Here is a 21,843-nt window from a genome sequence, read left to right as displayed (position 1 = left end):
CTGTAGATCTTTCATTTAAACATAAAGTGTTTAAATAATTGTACATAGTTACATTTCACATTACATTCCCTTCAAATTAAAGTTATGTATAGTTCCAGGTGGCCAGGGACAGTGGAGGCTCGGTGCTTTACCCGCCTACCAAGACACCACTGCACTACTGGGGACATGTCATGGTTGCTAAAATATGAGTGACAAAAGCAACAAAAGCAGAAAAGAGGAAGGTATGCTTACATTTCTTAATACATTTTAAAAGAGAAAGATTCAGTTATTGTGTTCTGGAAAGCAGCCAAATAAAATATTAGAGTAGGATCTATTCCTAGAGACTGTGAGCCATTGATCGACTGTAAGATGTTTAGAGACAGAGACAGAGGCTAACTGCATGAATGCATTTAACTATTCAGTATTATTCACTAAAATTGATTTTGAGTTTCAGAACCTTAGGCACACTTCTAGGATTTTGTTCATCTGTTCAAGGTTCAAGGTTCAAGGTTCAAGGTATCTTTATTATCCCTGCGGGGCAATTTGATTCACATTCAGCAGTATAAATAGTCAAACACATAACAACAGCAATACGAGACACAGACTATCATTTCAAGTGCCATTAAGAAGACTAATAGCAACAGAAACAAATGATCTTCTGAACCTGTTCATTCTGCATCCTGTCAGTTTATATCTGCGCTCTGATGGAAGTAACATCAATTCACCCCACATGGGATGACTTGGATGGGGCTTCCTTTAGAGACCTGACCTTATACAGGTCATAAAGGTCGTTTAAGGATGTGCCAGAAATTTTGCTGCACACCTTTACAATACCCTGTAAACATTTTATTTGAACAGAAGGTAACCCATACCAACAAATAAAAGAAAAGACAAGAACTGATTCAATAAAAGCAGAATAAAACATTTTCATAAAAGTGGTGTCAACTTTAAAACTGTGAAGCTTACGATAAAAATGCATCAGCTGATGTGCTTTTTCACACACAGCATCAACCTGGGGCTCAAAGCACAGTTTGTTGTTGATCACAGTACCAAGATATTTGTGCTACTGCACCAGTTCAACAGCCTGATTTCCATAACAACAGGAGAGATGGCAGCGGGATCTGTTTTCTCTTGTAAGAGTGTGTTGGAGTTTCTACATGTACAGACTGACATCAAAGGCCAAAGCTGAGCTGGTCAGTGGACCAACACCGCTGGAGGTATCTCAAGTCCTGGCAAAAGGCACCCATACACATGCAAACTCTGCTACACATCAAGATGAGGGAGAAAGGAACTGACCTGTTGTGTCCAGAGCTTTCATCCTCAAACACTAGATGGCAGCACAGTCATATATTAATCACTACTGGAAATTCATTCCCCTGCAGTGCACATTAGGCAGGCATTCATCAAGAGGATTATTAGGTATTGTCCATTACCAAGATATACAGTACATTTGAATTAGTGGATATAATCTCTGAATTCTAATCTAGATCATGTCTGGATGTCTTAATCAAATTTGCAATGGTGTGTTCTTCTGTATGTAAGACCCCAACTCATATAAGGAGTGTGCAGTTCGTGAATGCATGCGTTATACTTTTTGCTGCCATAAAATGAAGAGTTGTTACTTTACATCTGATTACAAGTTGATGTCATTTGTCCTATGCTGTAATATTCACTATAATTTATTTCAGATGAATTCTTTGGCAAAGGTATAACTGTAAGTGAGTGCAAAGTTTGCTTTAGACACAGTGTTTGGTTCAGTTTTTCACTTACTAGTTCATGAACGTATTTCCATCTCAGGGTTTCCAGGCTCTAACCATGTGGCAGAAGTTGCCGTTATTCTGCCAGAAGATTCTGGATAATGGGGGCAAGTCGTTATTTTCACTTTGTCAGTGTAATTACTCACATATTCAAATGATATATAGATATTGTTGCATATTTATATCAGCTGTCAGCACAGTCTTTGCTTTGATTGCTCTTCTCTCTTGCCTTTTCTCTGTCTAGACAAGAGAACAGATAACTGGCTGCTGGTGTACTCTCCTGTGCCAATCATCTGTATCTTGCTTCTGCTACCTGATCCTTATATGTATAGGGCGAAAGCTGATGGCAAAGAGGCAGCCAGTCAACCTCAAACCCATGCTGCTGGTTTACAACTTTCAAAACCTCCAAACAGTTGCTGACATGCAGAGTGAATGAAGAAGAACCTAAACCATCCAAACTGCTCTTGAAGTTTTGGAAACTCTAATATATGGAACACTGATAGATGTCATGTCTTCAGAGTTCAAGTCTTGACATTTTATCCTTAAAGCTGCTCTAACAATTAAGTTTCTCTGAGAAATGGCTAAAAAAAAACTATGTGTAATGTGAAAGCTGTCACTCATAGTGACAAAACCATTATCATAAAACCCTGTAGCTCCCCTCACAACACAGCTCTTCAGTGTCTTTCTGGTCATTTTATAAAAATGTAGCTTTACTGTTTACTAGTTTCTCCCAACACAAAGCTGTTTCCAATGAAAATGCTCTAAAACCCAACTATTCATTGTCTGTCTAGCACCAAACAAAACGTTAGCACATAGCTGGTGAACATATTGTAGTGTAGCATTTAGCAGCTAAAGGGCTAGCTAAAATGAATGTTAGTGTGGATTGCGTAAAGAGGCAGTTGGTTAACAAATTCACCAACAGCCTAAAAGGTATTACGTGTTCACAGCTTGTTTCTGTTGCTCCCAGCAGCCATGACCTCTATGTTTGTAGATGTAATAGGACAAAAATCCCTCCATAGCTGTGAGGTCAGACACATGTACTGTAAATCTCTGGGGATCTACTGTTTTTGTGTCCTGCCCTTTTGTGGGAGTTGTCAGTTCAACATGATGTGATTTCACTCATTCACAGTCAATTTCTGTGTGACAAAATGGGATGAAAGGTCCTTGTGCTGCCTGAGAAAAGATGAAAGGAGTTTTTGTCTTTCCAGTTCATCGCCTCTTCCTGGTTGGACAGATACAATCTGCTGTGCCATCCAGTCGATTACAGCAACAACCCACTGGCCATGAGGGGACTTTATGTAACATTTCCTTAGGTCCATACACACAGGTTTTAAAGGACTAAATATTCTGTTGCAACCTTTAAAGTGACTCAAAAATGTCTGTGTGTATCGTAGAATTACAGTTTAAATATACAGCAACTTGTTTTTCCTGAATATGAAAGAAATGATCTGTGATAGAAATTAAACTTTGAAAACCAGTTTATAGAAATGTAATAATTTATTTTGAGAGCAGACTAATAATATTTTTCACCCTTTCTGTCATGTGCTGGTGGTTCTACTTTTCAAAAGTTATAGAACTCAGTGATGCTGTAAGTAAGCAAGGAGAGGAAAGAATTTATGTTTTCTGTTGATTTCTAAGCTATGTGTTTACACCAACTAGAAAGTCATTTCATCTGTACATTCATTTATATGTTATACACATGGCAGCAACACCACATATCTTCTAGTGTGCATTTATATGTGGTTCAGATCTGTTTTGTCCTGAGGAAGAAAAATAGCCAGCTGACCTCTATATCTACCATCACGCCACCATGATATTCAGCTATATGTGGCTGGGGGCCAGCGGGAGTGCACGCCAACACACCTGCCCAGTTTCACAAAATGTCATGCAAATAAAACTAACTGTGAAAATTATGTGTATTATTTAGTTACAGGAGAACATACACTAACACATAATGTCTGAGGGAATCACATGTAATGCTCATCCTCTGTATATGTTCACAGCTGAACTCATTGGTCTGATCAGCTCCCTGGTTCATGTCATGATCTGTACAATGCCCTGGCAGCTCTCAGACAGAGCGTGACCAAATATCTCTGGTGGAAACATTACCTCACCTCCCTGCAGCTGGTCAGTATCTGCCTGTGTGTGTGTGTGTGTGTGCGTGGCTTGGTGACATTAATTCTCACATTCGCTTTGCCTGCCTTCCTCCTCGTTTCCTTTCTATTTTCATGTCAAGGTGTGATCACTTATCACATTTGACCATAAATGAACCACTTTTCTATGTAATGTGGCAAAAATACATTTTGGATCACCTCATTAGGTCATTTTGATGATCAGCTCTTATTTATGTTTTAGCATAATTCAGTTTGATTATCTTAGACACCTGCTAAGTAAAAGGAGCATGTAGTTCCACCTGCAGCATAAGACAGCAAACCTTTCTGCTCTGTTTAAGCATTTTTGAATAAGATATAAGAATTACAGCAGTGTGTTTTCTATGTGAAATTCAAATGTTACAAGTATTGTTCTCTATTGGCGAGTCTTTTCCTCTAATGAGTTTTTGGTATACATCCAAGTACAGTAGGTAGTGCAAAAATTTTAAAAATGCTTGGAGTACTCAGCTTTGACAAGCATGATGTGGAGGGGGTTATACTTGGATTCTCATTATTTTGGCTGGCTATTGGCATAAATATGTTACTTAACTAACTGCTGGACCATCTGTTTTCCACTTTTAGCATTGATGAACAGACAGTTCATCTCTCTATATGGCTATAGATTATATAGGTCAATATTGTGGCTGGCTGCCAATATGTTTACTGTCCTTAGGACATGCTCATACTGAGTTTCAAAGATATATATATGTATAAAAAAGTTTTAATGCAGCCCTCTACATTCATTTCTACGGGAGGCCGCATACACCTCAGCCGTCATCAGCGCCACACGGGGCTCCAGCAAAACAAGGCAACCCCATGTAGCAAAAAAGTTGGATCTGGTTCAACTTTTGCTGCACTGGACAGTGACTTGTGGGCTGGAAAAATGAATGAAGCCACTTGCGCTGACTTGTCACAACTTGGCTGTAAGGTACACACCTACAACACTCACCCTGCAACCCCTTACCTCCCCAGACCAACAGCCGTTTGTGTTAAAACACAGCAGGGATTTGGATTTTACCGCACTCAGTGTGAATGCTCGCTTGGAGGTGAGCCCCACTCTTTCATGCCTTCATTACATTTGGCTTCAAAATGTGGTGATATGTGTGTGTGTGTGTGTGTGTGTGCAGTGTCGATATAACTGACACTGTGGGGACCAAAATCTGTTTACACACTGACACTGTGGGGACTTGGCCTTCCACATGGGGACCAGATTCTGATCAAAGTGATTAAGATAAGGGGTAAGTCCCCAGAAAATTAATATAAGTTACTGTGTGTGTGTGTGTGTGTGTGTGTGTGTGTGTGTGTGTGTGCGAGACCTTGATTTTTCTCTACTTGTTGGTATGGGAAACCAGGGGCACACTAGCTTCGTGGGGCCTGGTGTTTGATTTTTGTTAAAACAACACATTGTAAAGTTAGATCAATTATCAGCTTTGGTTAAGGTTTGGGTAAGTCTCCCGGAAATGAATATAAGTGTACAAGTGACAAAAAAAGGATGTGTGTATGCATGACATGGTTTCTGTTTTTTTCTTTTTGAGAATAAATTTTTCTAAAAATTGGAAGGGGAGGTGAGTGTAGAGTAGAACAGAGAGTTTGTTGTAGAGCATTTACGTATGTTCATTCGTGTATTATAATCTAGCATCTTGGATTTTCCTAAGTGGGAAGATTATAAAAAAATATCAGTGAGACACAGAATCATGATTGCATGTCTGTCTACAACAACTTTTATCTTTTTACATGCTAAAGCTGCAGTCCACCAGGATATTACCTTATAGCAGTAACATACTACCTCCACTGCAAAAAAAAAGTAGGAAACAGAAAAGTCTGTACCACAATCATTTAAAATTTCAGATTAAACAAGTATATAGCACATGATAAGATCAGATAGAATCCAGCTATTGAATATGATGTTAGTAATAACAACAACAGAAGGAATCATATTTTGACTGTAGCACATGTTCAAGTGTTGTTTTGTTGGTTTTCTGTCAGATTGTAACATGCTTTGACATATTTTGCTGCTTCCATAGCTATGCCACTTTTTCCATATGTAAATATTGAATTTTGCTTGCAGAGTTTGCCAGAGTTTACATTTTCTGCAAAGGATCTTCATTTTCCTGTCTTCATACAGGCTGCAGTTTAGGGCCAGAGACACACCAAACCAGAGGTTGGTTGTTGGCCGTCGGTGAACATCTGTTAGGGCTCATCTTCCTGGTGTGTCTCACACTGCTGGCACAAGTCGGACCCTGTTGGCAGCTTTTTGGCCAATTTGACACATTGAATCTGCATCTTCCAGTTTGGCCTCTTTGGTGAGAGAGAGCCCACTTTGATTGGATGTTGAGCTTAGTAAATCGATATCTGTGCAGATTCTCAGTCATCCAGGTCATAGTAAACCGCAACCGAAATAACTTTGGAAATCAACTGGACTTGGAATTCTAGATTGAAGACGTTTCACCTCTCATCCAAGAGGCTTCATCAGTTCTGACTGACTGGTGTTGAGTCGGAGATATTTATCCCCCTCGGTGTGGTTTCAGTCCTTAGAAGGCCAACAATGTCCATTAACGACTGAGTCGTTACAGCCCAGTCAGAACTGTTACACCAGTCAGTCAGAACTGATGAAGCCTCTTGGATGAGAGGTGAAACGTCTTCAATCTAGAATTCCAAGTCCAGTTGATTTCCAAGGTTATTTCGGTTGCGGTTTAGTAAATCGATGCATGAAAAGAAAATGTTTGGGAAAGTCCCCTCAGCCTGTGGATGAAGTATCATGATTTCACCCATTTAGTGCAGTTTCTCTTTGTTTTTTGCCTCCCTCTTTTCTTCTTCCACAACTAAAAGACCAAGAACAGAGAATGAGTGTCATTTGTAACTTCAAACATATTCTCAGTTAGAAGCAGCTATAAACAGCAGCTCCTTTGAACAACAGCTGCTTTGTTTACAGTTTGTATTTCCACTGTCTGGGTCTTCTTCTTTCCCTTTCTGAATGGCGAATACAGATACGTACTGCCACCAGCTGGTAGGGGGAGTTATTTCTGTCACGCAGGTGCAGAATGTATGCGCTAGTTAGTGGTTGGCTGTAGTCTCTGCAGTGTGATCAAGTGTCACTTTTTCAACCCGACTGGCTCAGACAAAGCTGACATCAGGTGAGTTTGTTTTCACTTGTTTGCCAAGTTTGTCTGTGTCGGCCATTCTCAAAAGCAGGTCCTTGTCACGGTCTGTACTTACTCATTATGTGACTGTTGATAGTGTCCAGATAATTGGCTTATCTGTCTCTCCCTTGTTTCCTCTATCTGTCTGTCTCTGGCCCTCCCAGCTCCAGTTTTTCATAGTAACCATTCACATCACCTACAATCTGTTTGCTGATTGTGACTTCCCAGACTCCATGAACATGGTTGTGTTGGTCTACTCTGTCAGCTTCATTGTTTTCCTCGGTAACTTCCACTACCACAACTACCTCGCAAAGAGGAAAACCAAGACAACATAAAGAGATGAAGAAAGAAATCCACTGGAAGATAGCATGAAAAAGGGAAAAGGAGCAATGACGGGGGTGTATAAAAATCCATTTCTGGTCATTTGTTATGTCCACTGTTTCATGCTAATAATGTCATGTTAATTACTGCATTTCTCCTGTACAAATTTATTAGCATATGTGTGGAAATGATACAACTTGAGAAGTGTAGGATATTTATGATTTTTTAAATTAAACTAATTTGTTATGGATGACATTCGTGCCTTGAACACGTGCACCCCCACCACCCACACACACACACACTGATATTTACTATACCTATGATGGCCTTCCATCTACAACATTCATTCATTTTTTCATTCATCTAGTACAAGAACACATCCATGTTAACCCATGTTGCTTTACTCCCTACCCTGGCAAGTCCAGAAATCATGTCAGTGATTATACAAATTTCTTGGTTGCATAATGCTGAGGGAATATATTACTGCTTCAAAGCTGCCTGAGGCCCCACTGTGCAAGTTCAACATTAGAGCAGCAGCATGAAGTAAATCCTCTTCCATTCTCTAATCAAACCAAAACCATCACTGAAGCATTACTGGAGATACTGTAGCTATCCAACCCTTGATCTTTCAAAAAAAAAAACTGGAGGGTTTCCCACTTGTGGACAGGTATTCACACATTTCAAGACAGCAATACCAGATGGGCCATGATCTGCCAAACAGTCTCTTGTGTTTTTTTGTTATATACAGTTTAAGAAGTCCTGTTTGAGTTGCTCAGAAGGCTTGTCAGACACCAACACATCGCACAATGATTGTAATAATACTAATAGTTATGCTGGCATTTGTATTTTGTGTTTACTGTTGTTGTAAAGCTGAGCATGGCCAACTCCTTGCCTTAAAGGTAGGAGTTGTTGGACTCTACTAGTGCTGTGGAGCGATGTTAGTATGTCCAGGCAGTGGTGGCACCAGAGATTTTTTTTTAGAACATATGGGGCAGCTTGACTTTTCAGCAAGGGTGCATTGAAGTTTAGGGTTTCTCATTAATATCCTGTTGTAACACCCTCGACACTTGTACACACGGGCACATACACAATACCTGCTCTGCTTTTGTATAATATATGAACAACCGTCAGTGAGTGAGAAATAAAGAGAATTGAGATGGATACGTCTTCAGTGTGATTTATTTCTGCAGAAAGGAGTTGTCTACAACAGCACTCGGAGAGGCATGTTACAGAGACTCAAAGAATAAAGGAAGATTCGGTTCAATATAAAGCAGAGAATAACGTCACACATACAAGGAGGGTACACTGAGAACAATTGTGTATTTGTATTCAAAGAGTTTCTGATTTCAAAAACACTGAAAGGTTCACAGGAGATAATCTCAAGGTCTGCAGATATTACAGTTGCTTCCGCAGCAAACAAAGATACCTTAGACATTCAGTGTGTCAGCACAAAAACAGAGTTCACTTTGTCCAGTGTGTGAAAGGTTACCACAGTTGTTAGCAGACTATAGTTTAATATGTAAATGAACAATATAAATGGATATACTGATAAATGCCATTACAGACAGCTACAGTACATTTCTGTGTTATTAAGTTGAGATATTCAGCTCATGTAGATTTCAGGTTCACAACCCAGCCTACATTAACACACGTTCACACAGGTTCACGATCACTGTCTTTTCCTTTTGATTGAGTCTCCACATCTTGACATTTATGGCATAAAAAACATTGTGTTATAACTAATGCTTTGCTTGTCTAATGATAAGTTGCAAAAACCTGCGCTCTGGCTAACAATAAGTGAAAGTTCAGTGGGTGCAGCACCCACTGGCTGAATCAAATCAACTGTGTTGGCTTCATAGTTTTGGTCTCAAATTTATTGGTTTGTTTTATTAATGTTTTTATTTCTTTTAGAAATTAGAAATTATAGTATTCACATACTAAATAAAAAATTACAAATAATCTACAGAAATGGTTATCCTAGGGGTAGCTACAACAGCCCTAAGCCCTTCCCTGGCCCTGCCTATGTGTCTAGGGCCCCAGTTTTGTTTATATCTCATACGTGCATATGAGGTTGCACATTCGTAACATTCATTTTTGCGGAATGATTTATACTATTCAGCTGATCAACATTTACAGTGGCCATACATGACAAGATAGTAAACCTGGGTTTAAGCAGGTTTTGGATTGGCTTCCACACAGTTGTTAGGCCTTAAGGATGCACACAGCGCCCTTTGGTGAGAACCACTGAATATAACTGAATGATACAAGAAACCTCTACAAGGTAACTTTCATACAGATTGTCTTTCCTTTCTTTCTTATTTGTTTCATGTCATTTTCAATAGAAGAAAAGCACTTGCGATGGCTGTAAATGTGTGTAGTAAAATAACACAGGACACACTTCTGTAGCATTATAAGCCATATCTGGCTACTGCTAAGTACTTAATTTGCTCTTGATCTTAACGCATGTGTATTACATACACACATAGAGAGAGCTGATTTCCAGGAGCCAATTTCTCAGCCTCACTGCAGGCACAGCTCCAGGCTGATTACTGCTGAATGCCATACAGCTCAGGCATGACTGACTTTCTGGCATACAGTCCCTTTGACCAGTTTGCCATTTTTCGGCCAGCTGACAGGTTTCCTCTTGAGTGTTTAGTGAGTTAGAAGGCTTTTGAGATGATGCCAAGCTAGTTTCTGGTGTCACCTATACATTAGCACTTTAACTGGATCAGCATGCATGCTAATCAAAACAACCACTGTGCTATGCTTAAATCAGTATTTCCTGGTTGTGAATGACTTTGTGTCGGTCTCCTTGGTAACTGTGTTAGACAGTGTTTGGGCTGTGGTTAGCTAGAGGCAGAATGTAATTAATAATCAGGTTAGAGAGAGAGAGGATATTGAAGCACTCTTGATGCTGCTGCTGCTGCTGCTAACTTCTTAGCTAGTGAGAGGGACAGAGGTACACTGACACACAAGTACTCAGACACATGCACACACAGATATAATTGCTGATCATGAGAGAGGTTTGGGAATAAAGGGGCTGTTAAGTGTTTGAAGGTGAGTCACTGGGTTGTTTCACACAATAAGGGTTAACAAGAGGCTTCGGCGATCTCAGCGTGATAGGAGCACACTCAACCACAGACAAGCCAGTGCTAATCAGCCAAGCAACCAGCTAGTAGCTCCCAGTCAAGTGTGTGTGTGGGTATAATTAACAAGCATGATGCTCTAAGTGGTTACAATACAGACTCTTAGATAAGAAAAAAGAAAAGGTCTTTTTCATCTCTCTACATTTTGAACCTCAAGGATAAATCACGTCTGTTAAAGAGCATCTATCAGTCACTTTGTCATCATTTGTGTCTGTGTGTAGGTGTGTGTCCATGTGTGTCTTTGTTTTCAACAAGAGCCACCCCATCTGTTGGTGATATCGTCCCCATTTACAGACAATGGAATGAACCCAATGCCACCTGTATCTGTGTTATCAAAGTTACATGCCATTTTTCTTGACAGGCGGATAACTTGATTTATGGCTTTTATTGTTTGCTATGGGTCACACAGTCTCAGACATAAAGAGATTTGTTTCAAATGGGCGCATGCCCGAGGGATATTGTTTGATTGGATTCATATTTGCATGTATTTGATTCTGTCATTTTGCCCTGTTCACCCAAATTGATTTCTGGTACCACTGTCACCTTTTATTTTTGTAATTGAAACTGCTGTTCCACATTTGAACAGGAGAAAATATTAGTTGTACTGGGTGTAATGACCTATTAGGCCACAGGCTATGTCTTGGTGTCCATCTGTCTAAGGCTATTGTTCTCTTTATTAAGGAAAAATGGATAAGACTAGCAAGCTATGCTGACTAGATCATTATGACATGACAGAGAAGTTATGTGAGGAAGCATTTTAGATTCTACACCATAATCACAGATAATGGTAATGTCCTATTTTCTGACTGCAAAATGCAACTGCCTCACAATAATGTTAATTTGTCACTCAAGTGAGGTGCTGCAAATGAACTCAATTGTCAGTGTTATTTCTACCGTGTTATGAGGGTTAATTGAACTTGTAGTGTGCCCATTTGAATTGGTGTGAACTTGATTTCAAGCACTGATTGTATATGCAATACCACAGACTAACAGCTCCCAGAAGTGAAGCCACTGAGAATCGATTGCCACCTGGTGGCCAGTTGCAGTAAAAGTCATAAACCCCGCCTCCTCCATCCTAGTAATGGGCCCTAAGCCAAAATAAAAACTTAAATTACAAATCAAATACATTTTTCCTAGAGGTGATTTGTGTCATTTTTGATAAATATTATCACGCTGATTTGTTTACAAGGTGACCATTTTGCCTGGTAAGTTTGTTTTAAGTTATTTGGTTATATAAAAAGGGGTGTATTTCAGTTGATCTGACAGCTTTTGATGGCGGTTCGATGCTGTCACTCCACTTCTGGTTGCTACTGTGCAGAATCCATGAATCTATATCTGGAGAACTGGATACAATATTGCTAGATGGCACTTATTCATTCAAGTTGGTCAGTGGCGCATACTCATGTTCATGCTTCCAGCCATAAAAATTACCTGGATGTTCCACACACGTCCGCATTTTTGGGCCCATGTGCACTTGCATTGAGCTAAGTCTCTCACTGAACAAACAGGGTGACCTCCCTCTGGCTCCACGCACACATGAATGGGATAAAATAAAAAATATCCTATGGCTAAACTTGATTTTTCAAGTGGTATTGTTCTCTTGATTTCAGAATCAGAATCAGCTTTACTGGCCAGGTGTGTCGGACACATGAGGAATTTGACTCTGGTACATTGGCTCTCAATGTGTACATACATGCCAACAAGCAAGGGAATGTGCATTAGGAAAAGAGATTAAAAAATAAGAGTACTTATAAATAGAGACCTGTATGTATACTATATACATATATATAGTATATACACACAAATCTCATATTCCATATTTCCTTGTCTTTGTCTTGCCTCATCTCTCCCGTCACCCTTACGTTCTTTCCTTGTGTTTGTCTCACCTAGTCTTTCCTTTTCTTTCTACACTCTGCCTGGCTTCACACTTCTTGCCTCCCTCTTCCTCCCTTCCTGCCATCTTTTTCCATCATCTCCATCCACCCCTGCTTTTCTCCTCCGCCCCTCCTGCCATCACTCCTCCTCTCACCACCTTGGTTCACCCTTTGATGATTGCAGAGTACATTTCATTTGACATGAAGACAAAGGGCTGAGTACACATGTGGTTTCTCTGCAAGTCTTGTGTAATATGAAATATTAATGCCGGCATAATTGGGATCTCTGGATGAGGGGCAGAGGTGGGGGTAGTGGGGGCTTTATAATCACCAGTGACTGCATTTCCTTCCCCAAAGGATGTTAAGGCTGTCAGGATAGATTGAGAAACAGTAAAGATAATAACAACAGAATGTTTACTGTTGGCGGCTAACGTGGCCTATTTCTGTCTTGGTGTTTAATGGTTAGATTGGCTCACTGCCCAAGTTACTGAGGCAGCTGTCTCTGACAGGCTTTTCGAATTTGAAGGTGTTAGGTGCAGTATTTTCAACCATCAGTAGTCATGGTCTGATTACCTGTGAGAGACTGGTATAATTACCAGAAACTATTGGTGGCCTCTCACAACAGTGGTATTACTAGTCCTACTGTATATCTCATATTTGCTATACACCACTTTCAAAATTTTTCCCTCCCTCCCTTTGTACCATCTGTTTTCTCTTTTGCTTTCATGAAAAGGAAACACATTTCGAAGGTGCTATTTCCATTTATGTTTTACTTGTACCCAACCATCTGCTTTTGTGAAAAACTGAAATCTTTAGCACTGTATATGAGAGGTGAGAAGAATAAATCTCTCCTGCTGTTCTTATGTTCCTCCATCTTACATAAGCCAGTCTCCCTTTGTGCTGTAAAGCGGCCTATTAAATGTCAACGAAAATCTGTTCTATTGCTGCTGCACATTGCAGCTACCCTTCTTTTGTTCATCTGACAAAGTCTGCAAGGTCCTATCAAAACAGTTTCTTGGTTCAACACTATTCTATTACGGGAGAGCACAAATCCACAGGCTAGTAGCAGAGATGGGCAGTCGAGCTGGTGACTTGCATTCGAGTACCACATAAATAGACCTCTGAATTGACTTGCAATTCACTCCTACAGTAACTGACTCCAGACTTGACTCAGACTTGTGAAAAATGATTTGTGACAATAAGAGTCTTTCAAGCATTGGTAAGATCATAACAGGAGAAAGGTTTAGGTTATTACAGCTCTCTGTGAGCCTGTAACAGTGTGTGTCTGATGGTGTCCCCTTAAAATCCATGCTACACATAAAATGAGCTATACTGTGTCATTGTCTCCATAGTGAGTTCTATATCACACTGTACGTTGTAGCTTTTTGCTTACCACCAATGAATCCCAACTCCTTACTTTATCATTCTGCGATCCTCGCTCAACTCTGAAGTTGCTCTGGTCCTCCATGATGAAGGATATTGATGATCTTATTTTTGCTCTGAGGGGCGAGGGCTGAGGAGCAAGGAGACTGTCTGGAGGAGCTACTGTACAAGGAAACAGAAGCCTATCCTTCATGAAAGTCTGTTACACACTCCTTTAAAAAGAAATCAGTTTGTGACTGGACACTTCACATAAAGGATCGGAGGAAAGGATGTCTCGGGTCAGTTAAAACATGTTTCCTTGGTTCCTCTCTCCTCTCAGTTTCTTCTCGCATCTTACATGGGCGGGACTAAGACACAAAAGAAAGACACAAGTGAGGGATACGTGGATGCAGTTAGGTGAACTGGAATTTACCTAGGGATTTCAAAACCATTGGGAATGTTGGGAAAAATTAAAAACATCGGATCAACCATATCCAACTGAAAACTCAATCAGTGTTGCCAATGGCCTGTAAGTTAGCTAAGTTAACCTGGAGTTAGCTTAATGTTAGCATTAATGCCATTGCTGTTGTCATGATGTAAGATGTGTTGGCTCATGTTAGACTCATGTGTGTAAGGTAGCATAGCTGATCAGAGTCACACAGACTGGTAGTGTATAATTTTACTGCACCGTGTGATTGTCTGCCAGTGCAGACTTTTAGCTCATTTGGTTATACAGTATATAATTTAAAATGAGCATAATGACTGACAAATAATGTGGTTTTAAATAACTTTCCCAATTATACCACATTACAAAAAAAACGAGACTTTTATAAGAGATTTGTACTCCCTACCTCCAGCTTGCTATATACAAAAAATGCATTTTAATTATCCACATTTATCTGCAGGTTCACAGAATTCAGCAAGACAGAAGTTACAGTAGGTTCTATGGTAACACAGAGGAACAAGGAAACACCATTTCCTTTTTTTTTTTTTTTTGTGGTTCAAATGACCAGTCAGATAACTAGAAGGAATCACTAAGACCATGTTCACGCTGCAGGCTGAAGTGCCTCAAATCTGATCTTTTTGCCCAGATGTGACCCATATCCGATTTCCTTATGACAGTGTGAACAGCACAAATTTGATTCTTTCAAATCCGGCCCAGGCCACTTTCATATGCAGTCCTAAATCGGATACATATCTGATGTTTTGCAATGCGACTTCAGTTTGAACGGCCATGTCGCATTTCATTCGATTTTTATGTCATTGAAATGCGACAGACGTCACAATTCTGCGCTGGAGGAGGCGAGGCCATAAGCAATATTTGTGCTTTCCTTCTTCTTGATATTCTTATTATTATTATTTCTTTATTTTGATTGCACATTAACTGGTACATCGCTACGCACATGCTATCACGAGCCGCATCCATTTTTAATTTTTTTCAAACACAGTAGGCTGCGTCTGACGTCACGTCCTCTTCTGCGCATGCGGGTCACCTCAGGGCTGTATACCGTTCACACATGAGACAGATGGCAGTCACATTTAAATGACAGTGTGAACAACAGCGCAAAAAAATTGGATTTCCGCAAAAAATCCGATCTGAGCATTAAGACCCGCAGTGTGAACATAGTCTAAGCTGCAAAGTCTGAGCTGATGGCATCACCTGTTAAAGTGAAAAGGTAATTTTTTCCCCTTCATTTTCATTTTCAGTTACGACTTGTGTTTAAAGGGTATCATAACTGTGGGTCCTAAAAAATAAACACTGATTATTATGGACTCAGACTTGTGCATTTTATGACTTCTAAACATCTCTGTCTATTAGCAGTCAAAAACTAACTAAGGGCTGTACTGTACTGTACTCAAGTATACATTTGAAGTACTTAAATTAAGTATTTTTGATTTTTATGCACCACTAGCAAGCCAGAACAAATAATTTTACATTTTGCTAGTTACTTTGCAGTTACATATTTTATATACAAAGCATGCAATCATTTTATAAAATGTGATCCACTGCTGAAGTTCAGTCCATCCAACAGAACATAAAGTAGTTTCAATTATAACAAGCTACAACATTAAATGCTGCTTTTACATATAGTATGAGCATCTGTAATTAGTATTCCATGATATAACATACTATATATAATAATGTCTCAGCCCTAAAGGACCATTTTGTATAAGGAGTATGTTTGGTGCTTAAGGAGCAGAATTAGCTTTAAGTATGATAATTAGATAATATCGTCTTTAAAAGATGCAGAGAACATGTTAGCAAACAGCATTCTATTTACATATGTAGCAGTCACAAAGCATTAGCATTCATTTTGAGTCATATTACTGGTGACCTGATGAATTTTACTTTAATAATCACTCTCATTTTAGTAGTGTTATGGTCATTAAAATATTTGGTCACACACTCATGCATAATAAGCTAATAAAATATAATAATTACAGTAAAACACACTGAAACAGCCCATTCTGCATTGTGAATAATAAGCAAGAACTTTATACTACTAACATTGCTGTATTTTTATTTTAGTATAAGATTTTAATAATGTACATGTTCTACTGCTATTGGACAGCAAATTTGTCATTTTAGTGGGCTCATTTCCAAAAGCTGACGGTAGCAGAGAGACCACTGTGGAGAATATAATCAAAGACAGTTCCTTAAACCACTAAATCTGCTCAGGAGATTTTACTGAAAAAAAAAAGCTACTGCCATTGCTTGAAAAAGAACACTGCTCCTAACAAGAGTGGTGCAAAGCCAGTCATGTGCACACTCATTCTGGCTAACACACCCATGCACACATACAGACAAGGTCACAGTTTGTCTTTCAGATATTTAATTCTCTCTGTATATATGAACTTTCTTCTCTCTCTTCCTTTCACACACAAAAAGGCAGATGCACATTTTTCTCACATGCAGATAAACTCACATAGACACCCGCATAAGCTACAGTTGCATCACTAGTGAATTACCATGCCGTTCCGCGTTATTAAACATGACACTCGGCCCAGATAATGGAGCCTTTCTTCATCTCAATTTGGAAGGCTAATCTTATTGCTTTGATTAGCGGCAGCTTCTTTTGCATATCAAGGCCTCCCCTCTTTTAATTCCTCCACCGCAAATCCTGTAGATAAAGGGAATCCATCTATATGTATCTTTCTTCAGAATCTATTCTTTCTTGCCCCTCTTCTCGTCTCTTGCTCTTCTCCTTGTTCAATTGTTCATAGTCTTGTTATTCTTTTCTTGTTTATCATATTCATCATCAGCTCTTGGTCATCTTAACTCTATCCTGAAAGATGCCTATCATAATTGGAGAAGGGCTGCAACAGTAAAGCATTACTTCATCAACATGTGATTGGACATAAAGTAATGGCCAGGCATTCTAGTTACATATTATCCTGTAGGACTCACGCATGGGGAAAGGAGAGGGTAAGAAATTACAACTGACTATTAAAGTGTAATCTCAAGGTTACAACTTCAACAATAAACTCTGACAACTGTACTTTGCTCATTATTTGCTGCTGTGGTTAGCTTTGATTTGACCCCAAGGCAAATACAACAAAACAGAAATAAAGAGGGAAATCGTTCTGCATAAAATTTCACAAATCTGACCTATGGGTGAATGATACCACAGAAGTAGGTTCATATACATATATACAGTATAAGGGCATTCGGCATAATGACTATTATATTTTGATGCTATTGCTACAATAATACAACAATTTATTAGTTGATTATACTTTGTATTAGATGAACTGGCAAAGTAACAAGTATATAAAACTCTCAAATAAATGTAGTTGTGTGAAAAGTATAATATCTTCTGTTAAAGTGTAGTGGAGTAGAACAGAAGAGGAGTAAAAATTTTGAACTTTCCAGTAAAATACCTAAAAATTGTACTTAAGTGTGGGCTATGAATAAATATACTTCCATTCCACCTCTGCCTTCCTCAGAAACAACAGAGGGGGACAGCATCATATTTATCATTCACTGAGATGAGTGGCATAAGGCAAGGGGAAAATGTGACTGAAATGCTTCTTCTTCTGTGTGCAAATTGATTAACTTATCCATTTAGAACAAAATTAATAGAACACAAGACACATGCACCACCTTGAACTAGACTAAAACCTGTGGAAAGAAGGTGAAGGACTATGCATAACAAAGTAACTTGTCCATCATCCAGAAAATGCATCATCATCAAGTCTATTCCGCAAGGTCAAAGTCATCTTGAGCCCAGTGTCATGTCACATTATACCGCACTGCACAGCACAAATAGATGGTGTGAAAAATATACTGTGAAAGATGTTGCATGTAAAATTGGAAGTGGGTTTTTAAACTGAATGTGTGCATTTCAGAACAATGACCTCTTGTGTGAGTCTGTGAGAGTGCAAAGGACACACACACACACACACACACAGAGGGAGAGAGAGAGAGAGAGCGAGCTAGTAGCTGTTTTTAAAGGATGTTGGCCAATACCATGTTTTATGTATCTGTAATGAGTTCCAAGGCCATGCTGACTGTTCAGGCTTTAGAAACACTACCAGTGGTCTGTCGAAATGGCTGTATTGTGTGCAATCGAAATTAAATGCAGCATCAAAAGCTTTTACCTAGTCACAATTTGTAGAATTGAAAGTTTGAAAGGACTGAAAGGTGCTTTAGTCATGTCCTCATTTTAATGGATGATTTTCAGCCAATGTGTACAAACAGCATTATACTGTAATTCTGTTAACAATATGCTGTGATTTTCTTAAAGGAGGATTGAAGAAGTGCTTGTTTTTGTCACCAGTTTCTGTTGTTATTTGATTTGCTACCACACAGCTACTTAAGCTTTTTTGTTTCCTTTCATATTGATCACACAGGATGGCTCAAATGGCTATAATCATAGGGTTTACATTCATTACATTTAGCATAAAAGACTGGCTTCATGTAGCTTTTCTGCCCATTAGTTCATGGTAAACGAATTCCTTGAAAAGACAAACTAATATTGAACTGACCCATAACTTATCAAGCATCACATGTGCAGTCAAAGTCAGATATCTCTTATTCTTCTGTGCCACAGAGCTCCATTGTTGTGCAACAACCATTAAAACACAGCTATAATCCACACTACTACAGTGGGTGACATGTTTCTTTTATTCTGATTAACATGGGCATTGTCGTTTATAGTGAGTTGATTTCACATTCAAGGTCACGGTGTCCTAAACACTTGCTAGTGCATCAAATCCAAAGTGCCAAGTTGTCCGCAACAATTAAACAAAATACTTCTGCAAGCATTTGAAAACATTTCACTGTTGGTTTTGATCTTTTTTATATTTGAAGACAGTGAGAGAAATATAGAATACTGCCAGTCTTACATTTAGACACAACTTTATTTATTAATATGTACCCTGTGAGCACAGCGCACACTAAAACTATTAAACTTTTGAAACTAAATACTGTCACTGAGCCCCTCAAGCAGACACAGCCACACATACTTTGGAGTCCTTTCTATTCCAGTCTATCGATAAAACCTTTGAATATACGAAGATCTTTATACAGATCCGACCACTCACAATGGGAAGATAAACTATCTTGTATAGAGGGATTATATATTTTCAAACAACACTCTTTATTTGATTTTAGAATCCAGAGCAATAAATGTGGAGGGTGCGACCATAAAGCTATTGCATGGGAGTTCGTTGACCTAGACGTGAGGTACCAGTTTGCTCTGATGGCCAATCAGCATTTTTCTCACTCTCTGGGCTCCATAAATGCGGGTTACTGCCCTCTCCCTCATAGCCTATTATAGTCATAATCTTCACTTTGCAGATGAAGGAGGTGGCTGGAGGTGAACAGTATATAACAGGTAACAGTCCTGGTCTCAGTAGCTTGCTCTTTCCTCAGCTTACTTCAACATCTCTGCTCTCTCACCTCTACCAACTCAACTCACCAACTTCACCAAAATGGCCTTTGCTGGAAGATGGGAAACTGAGACCCAAGAAGGATACGATGAGTTCTGCAAGCTGCTTGGTGAGAACGAATCTAGACCCTTCTTTGCCAAATAATAATAATAATAAGAAGCTTTATTTTATTGTCATTGTAACATTGTGACACATACAACGAAATTTTGTTTGGAGCAACACAAACATTTTGCTTCCCTACTTGTTCCTTTTCTGATTATCTGGACACTCTTCTTTTCCTATTCTAGGCATTCCAGACGACATCATAGAGAAGGGTCGTGACTACAAGCTGATCACAGAGGTCACACAGGATGGAGAAGACTACACCTGGACACAGATCTACCCCGCAAATGCCAGGGTCACTAACAAATTCACCATTGGCAAAGAGTGTGACATGGAGACCATTGGAGGAAAGAAATTCAAGGTAGAAGGGAGAGAATCCAAAGTTTATTCTTTTACCTTACTCTGACCGTACTCTGACATACCAGCTTTGCAGGGCAGAAACATGAAACTGTGATCGTGATAATAAAACTAACAGAAAGGAAAGGAAACATGGATGCACCCTGGCTCCCTGACTTATTATATCCTGTGTTTTCAGGGCACAGTGTACATGAAGGAAGGCAAGCTGAGTGTGACCTTCCCCAAGTACGACCACACCTCTGAGATCACTGGAGGCAAGCTCATCGAGGTAAACACACTCACTTAGGCTTTTAGCCCTGAGAACCCAGCATGATGACAGCAGTTATTATATTCAGCCCCCCACAGGGATCATAAGAGTCATTAATGTTATATATTTCTGCAGCTGGGGATCAGCATTAGCTGATGAGAAAAAAACGTCTCAAATGTAGAGTAGTGCAACAAGCAATTCAGTCCCATATTCATCCTTTAAAATCTGAGCTGATGTGATAATATCCTAATGTTACAAAGTCTTGTTAATTTGCACTTCCTTTTGTCCAGTTCTTGTTTTCAGATATTGTCATAAATGATTAGAAAATAAAGTAACATAAGACACAAGCTAGAGGCACAGCGATCTCTTCTGATGAGGCATTATATGGTACTGGAATGATGAATTTCTTACTTTAATAACTTCCTTTTTTTCTGTCTTTCTCTAGACCTCCAAAATTGGTTCTGTGGTGCTGAAGAGAACCAGCAGGAAGATCTAACTGTTGACAGATGCTTGACTTTGTTAACAGTTACAGAGACTCCAGAACAACAGCCACTGCAATGAATAAACTAAGATTACGATACTAACATAAACCTATGTTTCTGTCTACACATGCTAGTGTTTGGCTGCTTGTATGTTATTGTAGTACTGTAGTTTTGAGGATAAAGTGTAACTTTTAGACATATAAATAGAAAATTTGAAGTGTAAGTGTTTATGCAATAATTGGGAAAAGGCATTTGATTATTGTTGCAGTGTAAAGTCAGTGGAGCCTCACAGAGATTGGCAGTACTTAACACAATGCTTTTGACTGGAGCTAGCAGACTTAGCTTATCTTTGCTTCATCAAACAAACTCACCATAAAAACATATCTATTGCCATATCTATTTGTGATAGGTTAAACTAGTCAGACACTGTGTTAATTAGTCAGTTTTTGAGGTTTGTTATTTATTTTAACTTTGTTGTGAACCAAGTTAGCCGTTTTCCACTGTTTCCAGTCTTTATGCAAAGCTAAGCTAAAAGCCTTCTGGCTCCAGCTCCAAACTTCTCTAAGAAAATGAACAAGGGCATTTATCAACTGTGAGCTCTTATTCTAAATTAGGCCAATTGTAGGAAATCTCTGTGATTCTGCAAGCCCGATAAACACGTTTAATGAGTTGAACAAGCAATTCATTCCTGAATTTCCCTCACTTGAAGTACTTTACTGCTGGTAATCTTGTGAATTTTCCACTCAGTCTTATGATCGTATTTAATTTTATTAACCTGATTTTTAAAAGTGACATGAAAATGAATGCAGTGGAGTAAAAGTACAATATTTGCCTCCAAAATTTATTGAAGTCAAAGTATGAAGTAGCACAATATGGAAATATTAAAGTATAAATATCAAAACAGTAATGAATACAGAACTTGAGTAAATATACTCAGTTACTTTCCACCTCTCCTCGGTACTCCCATTCATTTCTGTCTCCTCCCCTCATGTCCTCTGTTTTCCTCTCCATCTTGTCTCTCTACACGTCTG

The 21,843-nt window shown here is 39.1% G+C and overlaps 2 protein-coding genes across 2 annotated transcripts; both read left to right on the top strand.

The window, feature by feature from the left end:
• The first annotated feature begins 1,794 nt into the window (after positions 1-1,794).
• LOC109962636 (elongation of very long chain fatty acids protein 4) lies at positions 1,795-7,361 on the top strand. The gene is given in 10 exon segments (XM_074527642.1): positions 1,795-1,843; positions 1,981-2,045; positions 2,047-2,148; positions 2,930-3,025; positions 3,268-3,324; positions 3,485-3,521; positions 3,524-3,589; positions 3,740-3,781; positions 3,784-3,863; positions 7,191-7,361. Coding segments are annotated over 10 exon segments (765 nt in total).
• A 7,910-nt stretch (positions 7,362-15,271) lies between these two features.
• On the top strand, positions 15,272-20,875 carry fabp6 (fatty acid binding protein 6, ileal (gastrotropin)). The gene is made up of 5 exons (XM_020604588.1): positions 15,272-15,405; positions 19,608-19,733; positions 19,912-20,087; positions 20,262-20,351; positions 20,776-20,875. The coding sequence occupies exons 2-5, from the start codon at positions 19,667-19,669 to the stop codon at positions 20,824-20,826; spliced, it is 384 nt and encodes a 127-aa protein (XP_020460244.1). The 5' UTR covers positions 15,272-15,405; positions 19,608-19,666; the 3' UTR covers positions 20,827-20,875.
• Positions 20,876-21,843: the final 968 nt, after the last annotated feature.

This window comes from Monopterus albus, unplaced genomic scaffold (genome assembly GCF_001952655.1).
Source record: "Monopterus albus unplaced genomic scaffold, M_albus_1.0 scaffold66.1, whole genome shotgun sequence".
Lineage (NCBI taxonomy): Eukaryota > Metazoa > Chordata > Actinopteri > Synbranchiformes > Synbranchidae > Monopterus > Monopterus albus.
The sequence above is the reverse complement of the archived record's forward strand: the minus strand, read 5'-3'. Positions and strand labels throughout refer to the sequence as shown.